At 42.0% G+C, this 13,975-nt stretch overlaps 1 protein-coding gene across 10 annotated transcripts in view; it reads left to right on the forward strand.

Annotated features, from left to right (window-relative positions):
• Positions 1–13,975, forward strand: part of TNRC6A (trinucleotide repeat containing adaptor 6A) — a 219,026-nt gene that overhangs the window by 192,812 nt on the left and 12,239 nt on the right. For 7 of the 10 annotated variants that reach the window (XM_064362586.1, XM_012464632.3, XM_064362585.1 and 4 more), the window contains 7 exons: positions 2,434–2,576; positions 2,961–3,107; positions 3,269–3,406; positions 3,853–3,972; positions 4,446–4,523; positions 4,815–5,025; positions 7,555–7,686. In XM_064362586.1, the coding sequence (XP_064218656.1) occupies positions 2,434–2,576; positions 2,961–3,107; positions 3,269–3,406; positions 3,853–3,972; positions 4,446–4,523; positions 4,815–5,025; positions 7,555–7,686 (969 nt within the window). The remainder of the gene's footprint in view (positions 1–2,433; positions 2,577–2,960; positions 3,108–3,268; positions 3,407–3,852; positions 3,973–4,445; positions 4,524–4,814; positions 5,026–7,554; positions 7,687–13,975) is intronic. The other 3 variants (XM_021672322.2, XM_021672323.2, XM_064362582.1) reach the window with 2 other exon arrangements.

A 13,975-nucleotide genomic window follows, 5' to 3' on the forward strand; every position in this document is an offset into this window, starting at 1 on the left:
CTGGCTAAGGAAAAAAATGTAAAGGGTGCAGATATATTTTCATAGAGCAGTCAAAAAGGGTGAATTTGGAGCTGAGAGACAATAAATCAATAATTGGTCGTTATTTGAGGTAGGAAATATAGGAATAGCAGGCTTGAAAGATAAGATACTGAGTTTGAAGGTGCTCTGAAAACCATCTGGCATGATGTCCAGTAAACAGTCAAAAATCTGGATGTGGTGCTCAGAATAGATGGGGCTTGAGATATGAAGTGTAATTAATTACATGTGAATGATAGTGTAAGCCATAGGAATAGTTTGACTAGAGAGAGTTGAAGGATAATGGACCAAAGACAGCCTTGAGGAATAATGGCATTTAGGGGTGGGATCCTGAGCAGAAGTGGGACAAGTTAGAGTAGAATAATTTTTCAGAAGCCAAGTGAGTATAGAATTTTGAAAAGAGAAAACTGGTTTTCGGGAAATGGATTTGACAGTGGGGCTTAAAGGTAGTCATTGGTAATGGACCTACTAGAGGACTGGTGGACTAAGGGGAGATTGCCGCATTTGACAGTTTCTTTTAAAGGAATGCAGGGATGCAGAAGTGTTGGGGAATGGTTTGTGGAAAAGATGTAACATGCTGCTACTCTACTCTTTTTTCTTTTTTTTTTTTTTTTGAGATGGAGTCTCACACTGTTGCCCAGGCTGGAGTGCAGTGGCATGATCTTGGCTCACTGCAACCTCCACCTCCCAGGTTCAAGCTATTCTCCTGCCTCTGCCTCCCAAGTAGCTGGGATTACAAGTGCCCACCACCATGCCCATCTAATCTTTTGTATTTTTGTAGAGATGAGATTTCACCATGTTGGCCAGGATGGTCTCAAACTCCTGACCTGGCCTCCCAAAGTACTGGGATTACAGGTGTGAGCCACCACGCCTGGCTGCTGCTATTCTTTCAAAAGATATTATTTGCATAGGCAAAAATAAGGTGAATTATCAAGAAGGAACAGGTTGGAGAGAGAGACAGGAGAGTTAGTTGGAATTGGTTACAGGATTAGATGGAGAGAGTGGGGGAAAGAGTTCACGATGGCTAGCTTGGGTGTTATCAGTGAATTGTGACACCTTAACAGAGAACAGAGGAGGAAGCTGTGGTAAGGATTATTGACATTCAAGAGAGGGCTCTTAAGTGTGAAAGGTGGATTATTCAGATACCAGATTCATGTCTGGAACAGTACTTCTTAGCTACTTTCAGAATTGTTTTCCTTTTGTTAAAATGTTCTCCTCTTCCACTTACCTCGAATGAGAGTAGTAAAGATAAGTATTAAGGTGGTACCAGACATCTCAAAGAACAGCAATTGCAAAGAAATGATACTGAGATTTGAGGATTGAGAAAATGTCAAGTATGAGGAATAGGGAGATGAAAACCTGTGTTAACAGTGACAATGAGGCCAGGCACAGTGGCTCATGCCTGTGATCCCAGCACTTCAGGAGGCCAAAGTGGACAAATTACTTGAGGTCAAGAGTTGGAGACCAGCCTAGTCAACATGGTGAAATGCTGTCTCTACTGAAAATAGAAAAATTAGCTGGGCATGGTGGTAAGTGCTTGTAATCCAAGCTACTCGGGAGGCTGAAGCAGGAGAATTGCTTAAACCTGGGAAGCAGAGGTTGCAGTGAGCCGAGATCGCGCCACTGCACTTTAGCCTAGGCGACAAGATCTTGTCTCAAAAAAAAAAAGAAAAAAGCACTTACAATGGTGACTGACATAAATCATTTATTAAATGGCAGATTATCACAGTGGGTGCTGATTGTTTTTGTTGTTTTTGTTACTTGTTAATGGAAACTTACCTGTATTATAAAACTCAGCAGATTAGAGATGACTAAAAGTGTCTTATGTGTCCTAAGAGTCTTACTAAAATGAGGCCAGGCCCAATGGCTCATGCCTATAATCCTAGCACTTCGAGGCAGCCAGATCACTTGAGGTCGGGAGTTCAAGACCAGCCTAGCCAACATAGAGAACCTGCTTCTCTACTAATAATACAAAAATTAGTCAGTTGTGGTGGTACATGTCTGTAATCCCAGCTACTCGGGAGGCTGAGGCATGAGAATCGCTTGAATCTGGGAGGCAGAGTTTGCAGTGATCTAAGAAACCACCACTGCACTCCAGCCTGAATGACGGTGAGACTCTGTCTCAATCAATCAATCAATAAAGTGAGGTTATCAGCTAGCCACCTTCTGTTTACAGTCTATTTCAAGTTACTTGTTTCAGTAAAATAACAGTATCTCCTAATTGGAACTTCACTTGTGAGGAATGTAAAATTTATGAAATGCAAGTATATTTTTCACGTATCCTTGACTTGGGTGAAGTCATTTCAGTTTGGAAAATATTTTGCTTTTGTTGTAAATTTATCTGAAACCAATTGGGTTGTCTTCTTGTTTGATAACGTAGTCTCCTGCATTTATTAGGAATGTTACAAGACAAACGAATGGAGATAGATAAACATAGCCTAAATATTGGTGATTACAATCGAACGGTCGGGAAAGGCCCTGGTTCTCGGCCTCAGATTTCCAAAGAGTCTTCCATGGAGCGCAATCCTTATTTTGATAAGGTAAGATTGTTTACTTTTACCTCTGACTTGATAAACCAGTACACTTAATAGCATAATTTTCACACTAATATTTTAAAACATTTTATATAATGTAAAGTGTTACAATCCAATACCAAATTCTTTTACTGGATTTTGAGGTTCACTGTCTTTTTATGTCTCAATTTAGCATAGAGGTTGCATTTATATTTTCTTCTTAATCCCATAAAATATGTTTGGCTCTTTTTGTGTGCTCTAGAATTAACACTAATCTGATCTCTTCTGTTTTCTACCTGTTTCCTGTTGATGCTGGAATGTCATGTGACTTCTCTTCTGTTCCTGCAATGATTTCTCCCTTCCACTTGTTTGCTTGGCTGGTGTTGCACGTCTTTCTGTCTGTCCAATCAGGATGGCATTGTAGCAGATGAATCCCAAAACATGCAGTTTATGTCCAGTCAAAGCATGAAGCTTCCCCCTTCAAATAGTGCACTACCTAACCAGGCCCTTGGCTCCATAGCAGGGCTGGGTATGCAAAACTTGAATTCTGTTAGACAGGTAAGTCCAGATGTGTAATTTAGGCTCTCAGTTGAATGATTTGTATTAGTAATAAGATCTCTCTACGTGTAGTTACATTGTTTAAATCATAGTACAATGTGGCAATGAGATGTTTGTCGCTAAAGAATCCCACTGTCATTTGTTGCTGGTTGTTTTCACAGAATGGCAATCCCAGTATGTTTGGTGTTGGAAACACAGCAGCACAACCCCGGGGCATGCAGCAGCCTCCAGCACAACCTCTTAGTTCATCTCAGCCTAATCTCCGTGCTCAAGTGCCTCCTCCATTACTCTCCCCTCAGGTAAATAAGCTTTCCTTACATTCTCCTGTTTACCTGCAAAAAGGACCTTGCATGATTTTGTATTTGAATGAAATGGCTACCTAAGCATCATCATATTTATTGGTATCTTTGAGATTCAGCTAGTTCTGAATTAACTATTACTTTGGTTGTAAGAAAGGTAAGTCAAGGATAATTTAAATCTAAAATTTACCATTTTCTTCTGTAAAACATCTTGAGAGGACAAAAGCAAAGTAAAATTGGCTGGTTTAAGATTCATCTGTCATCTTTTACTTAACCCATGAAGAAGTATATGTGAATGGTCGGTTAGTGAGACAGAGACAAAAATTATAACCCCCAGTGAATAGTCCACAAATTTAACTGTTTTATTGACAACTTAAAACACACAGTACATGTAGCTAGTGTGAGTTATTTTATCAAGATCATTAACTTACCATTGTGATCCTAAGGTTCCAGTTTCATTGCTGAAGTATGCACCAAACAACGGTGGCCTGAATCCACTCTTTGGCCCTCAACAGGTAGCCATGCTGAACCAGCTAAACCAGCTTTCTCAGATCTCCCAGTTACAGGTAAGGAGAGTCATAGTCTTTCTTAATACACACTTATGGAGCATTTGCTGTGTGCCAGACACTAGGCTCTGTTCAGGACATAGTGCAGTAAACAAAACGTGCATAGTCATAGTCATCATGGAGCTTAGAGTCTGTTGGGGAAGACAGATCGTGAACATCTGTGAGGAATGTTTTGAAGAAGTGCAGAATGCTTTGAGAGGAGGCCTCAGCCAGGTCTGTGGTGCTGGTGGAAGTAGGATGATCCGGAAGAGTTTCTCTATTGAAGTGAAAGTTTAGATTGAACTAAAGACTGAATTTCAGCAGTGACTAGAAGCCAGAGAGTCCAAGGAAGAGATTGTACTAGATAAGGCAAGACATGTTGGCATTGGCTAGATCGCACCAGGCCTCTGTAGGTCCATCTGCTGTCATCATTCGGGAGCACACAACTTTGTAACGGTGTGATAGTAACAACCTTCTTGCCATCTTTCCTCCAGCGATTGTTAGCGCAGCAGCAAAGGGCGCAGAGTCAGAGAAGCGTGCCTTCTGGGAACCGGCCGCAGCAAGACCAGCAGGTAGAGCCGGCCCTCCAACTCGCTGTGCTATCTTTGTGTTAATAAACTCTACTTATCTCCATTCTAACGAGAGATTCAGAAATGTCTTTCTTAAAACAATCTTACTAAGATACAATGAAGTATGTTGTTCATTAAGTCTGCTGGTTGCCCATGAGTTATGTTCACATTATACAGTGATTATTCACCTTTCTGCTGAGAAGAAAGTGAATTCGAAAATGAAGAGGAATATGTAGTTTTCTGTAAAGACTTTTTACCCCAAATAATTTTTTCCAATCATTTCATTGTTTTAAGGGTCGACCTCTTAGTGTACAGCAGCAAATGATGCAACAATCTCGTCAACTTGATCCAAACCTGTTGGTGAAGCAGCAGACTCCACCATCTCAGCAGCAGCCACTCCATCAGCCAGCCATGAAGTCTTTCCTTGACAATGTCATGCCCCACACTACACCAGAGCTGCAAAAAGGGCCATCACCAATAAATGCTTTCAGCAACTTCCCTATAGGTGGGTTTCTCCTTGGCCTGAGCATTGTGTATCACAGGCATGCCTTCTTCTCACTTACCTTTATAGCTCTGTTTCATTGTGAAAGCTACATTGACCTCTTAGCTGTTCCTTCTCAGACAGTTACCATCCCCTCTTCTAGTTTTAACCCGCTCCATATTCAGGTAAGTTCTCTCTCCATTCAGGAAAATCACACTATGTCTTTTATTTTTTTATTTTTTTTTGAGACAGAGTCTTGCTCTGTTGCCCAGGCTGGAGTGCAGTGGCATGATCTCAGCTTACTGCAACCTCTGCTCCCGGGTTCAAGTGATTCTCATGCCTCAGCCTTCTGAGTAGCTGGGATTACAGGTGTGCACCACCACGCCCAGATAATTTTTGTATTTTTAGTGAAATTGGGGTTTCACCATGTTGGCCAGACTGATCTCAAGCTCCTGACTTCAGTTGATCCACCCACCTTGGCCTCCCAAAGTGCTGGGATTACAGGCATGAAAATCACACTATTTCAAAAACTCCATACTCATTTAAAGTGCATTAGAATAAAGGAAACATTTCACTTTTTTAAGGCCTAGCTGTCTTAATCATAGGCTCTTAAGGGTGGGAAGGCTGATGTTCTTATTAGAAACAGCATACCAGAGAATTTTTGAGCAGTCTGTTTTGGTGAAATAGCTGGTAATGGTCACAGTCACATTTGCTAACTCTCAGAACTTGAAGTTTTAATTATGTCTGAGTATGTATAAATGATTACTCATATAAATAAGAAAATGGAGGTAAGAAAGGAGATTGCCTTTCTTATGTATGCAACTCCCCACCCCTACCCACTCCTTTTTTTCTCTGTTATCAACTCCAGGCTTTTATTCACTGGATGGAGATTTGGGGTTTATATGTTTCTTTTTCCTAGATCTCTTTTTTTCTTGTGCCCTTGATTATATTTTGACCCTTGATTGTTCATGCCCTGTTCGTTTGCTTTTTCTTTCTCTCTTTTCCCATACAGTAGTTTCTTATAAACCAGCTTTGCTGGTTGTCAGCCAGAGTGTTTGAAGACCTTTAGTTATCTGGCATATTCTGGGCTGTGGGCAGAGGCTGGGGCTTGAAGTTGCCCCTGCTGCTGCCTCACTCTTGGGTTGAACTGGTTTGGCTCACCCTGGTATTACTACAAACTCTCACCTGGGACATAAATTGCACTTTGAGTCCTTAGGATTATTAGTAATCTCTGTGCATTTTCAGAAACAGTTCCCTTGTCAGTTTCTACTGGGGGTGAATACTGTAGAAGCCATTTAGTGGTGGCCAGGTAATGTCAGAGACAACAGTTAGTAGTGAAAGAATGATACCCAAGTACAGGGAGAAGTTTCTGTCTCACCACTGAAGGGAAGTGGCTCTTCCTATTTGACTACACACTTGACATATAAATTGGGCCACATAAAGTCTTAACTGTAGGATTTCCTGCCCTGGCCAGCTTTTCAATGAGGGATACTTCTTGATTAAGAAAGTCTGCTTGGCCCATGCAGACACTGATATAGTTATTTGAATTGGGCAGCAGGCTACAGCCTGTTGGCTACATTTGGCCCACTGCCTGCTGTTGTAAGGTTTTGTTAGACACAGCCACATTTTCTCTAACCTGAGGTCTGTGGCTGCTTTCATGCTGCACCAGCAGAGTTGCATGGAGACACCGGAACCATGTGGCCCACAGAGCCTGATATACCAGCTGAACCTCTGCAGAAAAAAATTACTGGCTCCTGATCTGATTGATGGGTCCAAGAGTAGCAAATTTAGTTGCTCTCTGCAAAATAGGCATGATATTAGAGAATTCATATTGTTAAAGTTTTCAAGTTCGATAGACCTTAACATCACATGGACTCTCATCAGACCAGAGAATTTAAAACAGTTTAATTTGGAACTTTAGAGTAAGAACCTCCTGGGTTCTAACTTGTTAAACGAAGATTGTGGCTCCCACTGGAAAGTCTTCATTTTTAAACAAGTGTTTTTAGGTGATTCTAATTTTAATAGTCGCTGGATTACTTTTTAAGAAAAAGTAGCTTAATAGTTTTCTAACCACTGTATCTAAGGTTGAAATTTCCATTCTTGTTCCAAGAGAGTACCCAAGTTTTAGGTGCCTCATCAGGAAAGGTCAAGTAAATTGTGCCTTAAGATACAGCCGTCTCCCCCTTAGGTGTAATTGCTAGTGCAGGACATTTTTACTTTCGAATTTACAAGCAAAAGATAGCAACTGAAAGTGACCACAGATCTTCATGCTTGGTACACTTGGGCAATAGCTAAACAATTACATTTTATTCAAAGTAAACTTATAAATTTAGCTTCCTTAAAACTTTTCTCCGTTATTTCGCCAAGGAGTTGAAAAATCATCAAAATTTTATGGAGAAATATTTTCTACATATCACTAAATTATAGTATTAACAGTTATATGGTTTGAAAACATTAGATTTGTTACCTTTTTATCTAGGAAATAGAAGTTGTGCTACTAGAACGAAATGTGCTGTATTTTACAATGTTTTGTTTTGTTTTTTAATTTTTCAGGCTTGAACTCAAACTTGAATGTAAATATGGATATGAACAGTATTAAAGAGCCACAGTCAAGACTGAGGAAGTGGACTACAGTGGACAGCATTTCTGTGAACACATCTTTGGATCAAAACTCCAGCAAACATGGTATAAAATACATTGGTAATCTTACTTACCAGAAAAACAAAGCAAACCTGCAGAATACCAGATTTAGGCCTTTATTTTATTTTAAATATATGTTTTCAAAGCCAAATTATTTTAGAAATTTTCCTCATTTTAAAAAAGTTATTAAGTCTTAGTTAAGAGACTTTCAGATGAAAAGCAAAATTCACTTCTACTCTGTTTTATAAAGAAGAGATCAGATGATGGATTTTAAAAAATTACTTAAATTTTTGTAAGTGATTTTATTCTTATATTAATACACTTATTAACATTTACTAGGCCGGGTGCAGTGGCTCACGCCTGTAATCCCAGCACTTTGGGAGACCGAGGCTGGATCACGAGGTCAAGAGATTGAAACTGTCCTGGCCAACATGGTGAAACCCCGTCTCTACTAAAAATACAAAAATTAGCTGGGCATGGTGGTGTGCACCTGTAGTCCCAGCTACTCGGGAGGCTGAGGCAGGAGAATTGCTTCAACCCGGGAGGCGGAGGTTGCAGTGAGCCAAGATCGCGCCACTGCACTCCAGCCTCGCACCTGGCGACAGTGAGACTCTGTCTCAAAAAAAAAAATTACTAAATTTAATTTGATATGTTCTTAGTAGGATATTTAAAACTTCTACCATGGGGTCCCATTTTGTCACCCAGGCTGGAATGCAGTAGCATGATCTCAGCTCACTGAAACCTCTGCCTCCTGGGTTCAAGCAGTTTTCCTGCCTCAGCCTCCCAAGTAGCTGGGACTACAGGCCTAAGCCACCATGCCTGGCTAATTTTTGTATTATTAGTAGAGACGGGGTTTCACCATGTTGGCCAAGGATGGTCTCAAACTCCTGAATTCAGGTGATCCACCTGCGTCTGTCTCCCAAAGTCCTTCCATTACAGGTGTGAACTACTACACCCAGCCCATAGTTTTATTTCTCTCAATTCCTTTTATATGGACATACTTTATATATCTTGTTGCTCTGTGTAAGTCATATAGATTTAACAGTATTGTCTTCTCAGCAATTAAATTTTTTTTAGAAATGCCATGTTCATCTTATTTAGTATTATCCATTCACCCAGCAAATATTAATCGTTATCTTCTGCTTTCCAAGGCTGTGTTAGCACCTGGAATACATAGCCACATATGTACATACATGCACACAGTTGAACATATGTATGTAAGTAAGTAAAAATACTTGCCCTGGAATAGCTCATTGTGAACAAAAGTATGTCAACAGCTTCAGTACAATGTAATAGGTAATATCAAAGTTAATATTTACAGTAGTTTAATAATACAGAGTCCCTTAGGAGCATTGAGTCGGGAATAACTGTGGGTGTGGTGGATCTGCAAAAGCTAGAAACACTTACCTTGAGAAGAGTAAGTTTACCAAACGAACAGGAAGAACAAGAGAGAATAGTACATGCAGGGTTCAGGGTTCGAAGAGGACTGCCTGGGGAATTCTGTATCTGGGCGTAACTGGGGGTGGAGGCGCAAATGACAGAAAGGAGGTAGATGAAGGTGGAATAGTAGGTATGGTGCAAATCATGGAAAACTTTTGTGCCATGCATGATTTTGAACATGAAAGTGATGGGCGTCTAGAGGCAGTTAAGACTTAAAGTAGTCTAGGTAAGAGAAAGGTCAGTGGACATGAAAGCGAGTGCACTGAAGAGAGTTTCAGAAATTAAAAGCAGAAAAGCTTGGTAACTCACTGAACTCTTTCTTTCATTCAGCAGTGTAAGCCTGAAACACCTGCATAACTGATCAGCTAGTCAGTCTCCGGCCCCTTCAGACAGACCCCTCAGAGGTCAAATGCATGATGGATCTGAGTCTCAGGCAGACAAGAAAAGGTGTTAACTGTAAATCATATAATTGGAGTGGCCTAGGTGCATGCAGAGGTACTCTTAGCTGGCAGGGTAGTCCATGGGCTTGGAGAAGCACAGGAGCTGAACAAGCAACACAGTCCTGGCACACTTTGGAATGTGCAGTCCAGTCTGCCACACTAACCCTTCAGTGCATACCTACAGTAAGAAAAGTCAGATGTGTAAGGCTGGGAGTGGGGCACGGTGGCTCACACCTGTAATCTCAGCACTTTAGGAGGCCGAGGTGGGTGGATCACGAGGTCAGCAGTTCCAGACCAGCCTGACCAACATGGTGAAACCCTGTCTCTACTAAAAATACAAAAATTATCCACTAATGGTGGAGTGTGCCTGTAATCCCAGCTACTTGGGAGGCTAAGGCAGGAGAATCGCTTGAATCCGGGGAGGTTGCAGTGAGCTGAGACCGTGCCATTGCACTCCAGCCTGGGCGATAGAGCAAGACTATCTCAAAAAGAAAGAAAGGGGTGGGGAGGGAGGAAAAGGAGGGAGGGAGAGAGGGAAGGGAAGGAAGGAAGGGAGGGAGGGAGGGAGGGAGGGAGGGAGGGAGAGAGGGAGGGAGGGTTGGTCAGATTTGTTAAGGGGAGTGGAGGCAAGAACATTTGACTAGGAAATTCTGCATTACAGAAGGGTTAAACTGGACGTCTGAGATGTCCCTAAGATTCTGTAACTTCCAGGCAAATTCCTTTGCCTCAGCACCCAGAGTAAAAGCACAGTGTTGGAGGGTGATGTGCAGGGGGGTTGGGTGACATGTATAGAAGGAGATTTTTTAATTTTTATTTTTGGTTGGAGGCAGTTAGGCAGGGCTTCCAGGAGGTCTGTGATCTCTGAAGCTGAGATATGAAAGATAAACAGGAGTTAGGCAGGCAGGAGTGAAGGGAAGGAAAACCATGAGAGGTGGGGCGAGGCTAGAATTTTAAGAGCCTTATAAACTATGGAAGAGTTTGAACATTATCTTTTGTGTGTTGAAGAGTATTAAGCCTAGGAGATGACATGATCATATTTGCACTTTCAAAATGACGCCTCTGGGTGCATTGTGGAGAATTGGAGTAGATGTAGTATAGTCACTATCCAGGAGCTGTGGAGGAAGTGGAATTGACAGGGCTTGGTGATTGTAGCTTCAACAGCCTCAAATCTATGTTCCTATGATTGCTATTAAAATAATTTTGTGATATTCCTTTTTTTTCTATTGAATTTTACTTTGAAAGTTTAAACTTTAGGGTCAGATTTCTAGATTATACACATTAGACTGATGATTTTCGGAAATTAAAATTGCCGTGTAATAGAAGGAATCACTAGACCATAAACCACACAGACCTTTGATTCTAAGTTGATTTGCCTTTCAGGGGAATATCACTTCGGATTTTTTTTTTTTTTTTTTTTTTTTTTTTTGGACAGAGTCTCACTCTGTCACCCAGACTGGAGTGCAGTGATGGAATTTTGGCTCACTGCAACCCTCATCTCCCAGGTTCAAGTGATTCTTGTGCCTCAGCCTCCAAGTATAGCTGGGATTACAGGTGTGTGTCACCACACCCCGCTAATTTTTGTGTTTTCTATAGAGATGGGGTTTCACCGTGTTGGCCAGGCTGGTCTCAAATTCCTGAACTCAGGTGATCCACCCGCCTCAGCCTCCCAAAATGCTGAGATTATAGGCATGAGCCACTGTGCCCAGCCTGGAATTTTTCTGACCTGAAGAGTGAGAACAGGGAGTTGAGACAATGGGGAAATGACAAAATAAATATGAACCCTAGGTTTGAGGCCTAGCTCTGCTACTGATTGACTCTGCTATTCCAGTCATGCACCACATAATGGCAAAGTTTCAGTAAACAATGGGCCATCTATATAACAGTGGGTCCATTGAGCTTGTAGTAGCATCTTTTTACTGTACCTTTCCTGTTTATCTATGTTTAGATACACCATTCTGTATCTAATGCCTACATTACTCAGTACAGTAACACACTGTGGGTTTGTAGCTAGGAGCAGTAGGCTGTGTCATAGGGCTTTGCTGTGTAGTAGGCTCTGCCATCTCTGATGTTCACACAAAAATGAAATTGCCTAATGTCTCCAAATGTAGCCCTGTTAAGTGACATTTGATTTTAATTAGCTACTTGGCAAGTAACCTTTCTGAACTTGAGGTCCCTCCTCTGCCAAATGGAATTAATAATAGTACCTCTTGGGCTATTTTTTTTTTTTTTTTTTTTAGAGACAGGGCCTCACCTCAGTTGCCAAAGTTGGAGTACAGTGGCACAATCTTAGGTCATTACAGCCTTGACCTCCTAGACTCAGGTGATTTCCTCCCCCTACCCCAACCCCCCGATCCCCAGCCTCCCTAGCAGCTGGGATTACAGGTGTGCACCACCACATCTGGCAAGTTTTTTTAAATATTTTTAGTAGAGATGGGTTTTTCCCATGGTGCCTAGGCTGGTCTCAAACTGCTGAGCTCAAGTGATCTGTCCGCCTCAGCCTCTGAAAGTGCTGGGATTACAGGTGTGAGCCACTGCATCCGGCCTAGATTTATTTTAGATTCGGGGGTACCTGTGCATGTTTTTACACAGGTCTATTGGTGTAAAATACTGGTGGAGATTGGGCTTCCAGTGAGCCCATTACCCAAATAGTGAACATTTTACCCAATGAGTAGTTTGTCAACCCTTGCCACCCTCCTCGCTTGTGGAGTCCCAAGTGTCTATTATTTCCATGTTTGAGTACCCATTAGTTAGCTCCTGCCTAAAAGTGAGAGCATACAGTATTTGATTTTCTCTTTAGTTTACATAGAATAATGACTCCCAGCTCCATCCATGTTTCTGCAAAAGACATGATTTCATTCTTTTTTAATGGTGGCCCTCTTGGAATGTTTTGAGGATGAATGAGACGATGCAGCTCAGGCTCTTAGCTATTGGAACAGGGTTAGACACATCAGTGGTCAGCAGGTCATAGCCATCATTGCCATTACTGCCTTCATCACTATCTCATCAGATCCCCCACCTCCAAGACGAATATATTTCTTCACTGTACGTTTAGGTCCATTTGCTTAAACTGAACCTATCATGTATGTTTTACATTTCATTTTCCTCATGTTCCCCTTGTGTTGATTAATGAAATACAGTTGGACCCCTGCTGCCTCATTATGTCATCTATTTCCCTTTGATTAAATGAAGTTTTCCCTAATCGAAATTGTTCTTACTAGAAAAAAATATAATGTTTATCATCTCAGGTATAAGAATTAATCACTTGGAATGTGGTAGTTATGCTTGCTTCATGTATCCTGTACAGCCATTACTTTATTTATGTCCCATTTCACTCCCAAGTGGCTTTAATTCTGCTTATAGAACAGATACATAGTTCACACAGATCAGATTGACAAGATTGAGGACACCAGAGCCAGAGGGGAAATGGGCACTGTGGAGATATGCTGAGTCAAGGATAGGTCAGTGCCCACCAGCTAGGGGTTGGAGGCCCTGTCGGGGGCCAGTGCCATCATCCCTGAGACTTGAAGTCAGAGGAAGGAATGGGGCTGGAGTGGCATGCAGGACTTGACTGTTCAGTAATGGACATTCATAGTGGGAGTCGGCCAGAGTTGCAAGCCAGGTTCTAGTTACATCCACCTCAAACTCAACATGAACGGTGGAGACTTGGTTTTCCCTTTCACACTCTCATTTCTTCCAGTGTCAATGGATTATACCTCCGCCCATGAAATGCCTGAAGCTAGAAAATGAGACATTCTTTCTTTCTTTTTTTTTTGGAGACAGAGTCTTGCTCTGTCACCCAGGCTGGGGTGCAGTGGTGCAATCTCAGCTCACTGCAGCCTTCGCCTCCTGGGTTCAAGCAGTTCTCCTGCCTCAGCCTCCCGAGTAGCAGGGACTACAGACGCCCACCACCATGCCCAGCTAATGTTTGTATTTTTAGTAGAGACAGGGTTTTGCCATGTTGGCCAGGATAGTTTCAATCTCTTGACCTCGTGATCCCCCTCCTCGGCCTCCCAAAGTGCTGGGATTACAGGCGTGAGCCATCACGCCCAGCCCCATTCTTTGTTTTGTTTTTAAGAGAGAGTCTCCCTCTATTGCCCAGGCTGGAGTGCAGTGGTGTGATCTCAGCTCACTGCAGCTTCTACCTCCTGGGTTTAAGCGATTCTCCTGCCTCAGCCTCCCAAGTAGCTGGGACTACAGGCATGTGCCACCACACCCGGCTAATTTTTGTATTTTTTTTTTCAGTAGAGACGTGGTTTGACCATACTGGACAGGCTGGTCTCGGACTCCTGACCTCATGATCCACTTGCCCCGGCCTCCCAAAGTGCTGGGATTACAGGCATGAGCCACCACACCTGGCCTTTTTCATTCTTTCTTTTTTAACAGTTTATTGAGATATAATTTACTTATAATTCAGTGGCTTTTAGTATATTCACAGTGTTGTGTAGCCATCATCA

The sequence above is a fragment of the Aotus nancymaae genome, unplaced genomic scaffold (assembly GCF_030222135.1).
Source record: "Aotus nancymaae isolate 86718 unplaced genomic scaffold, 86718_ANA_hifiasm-v0.15.2.pri h1tg000049l, whole genome shotgun sequence".
NCBI lineage: Eukaryota > Metazoa > Chordata > Mammalia > Primates > Aotidae > Aotus > Aotus nancymaae.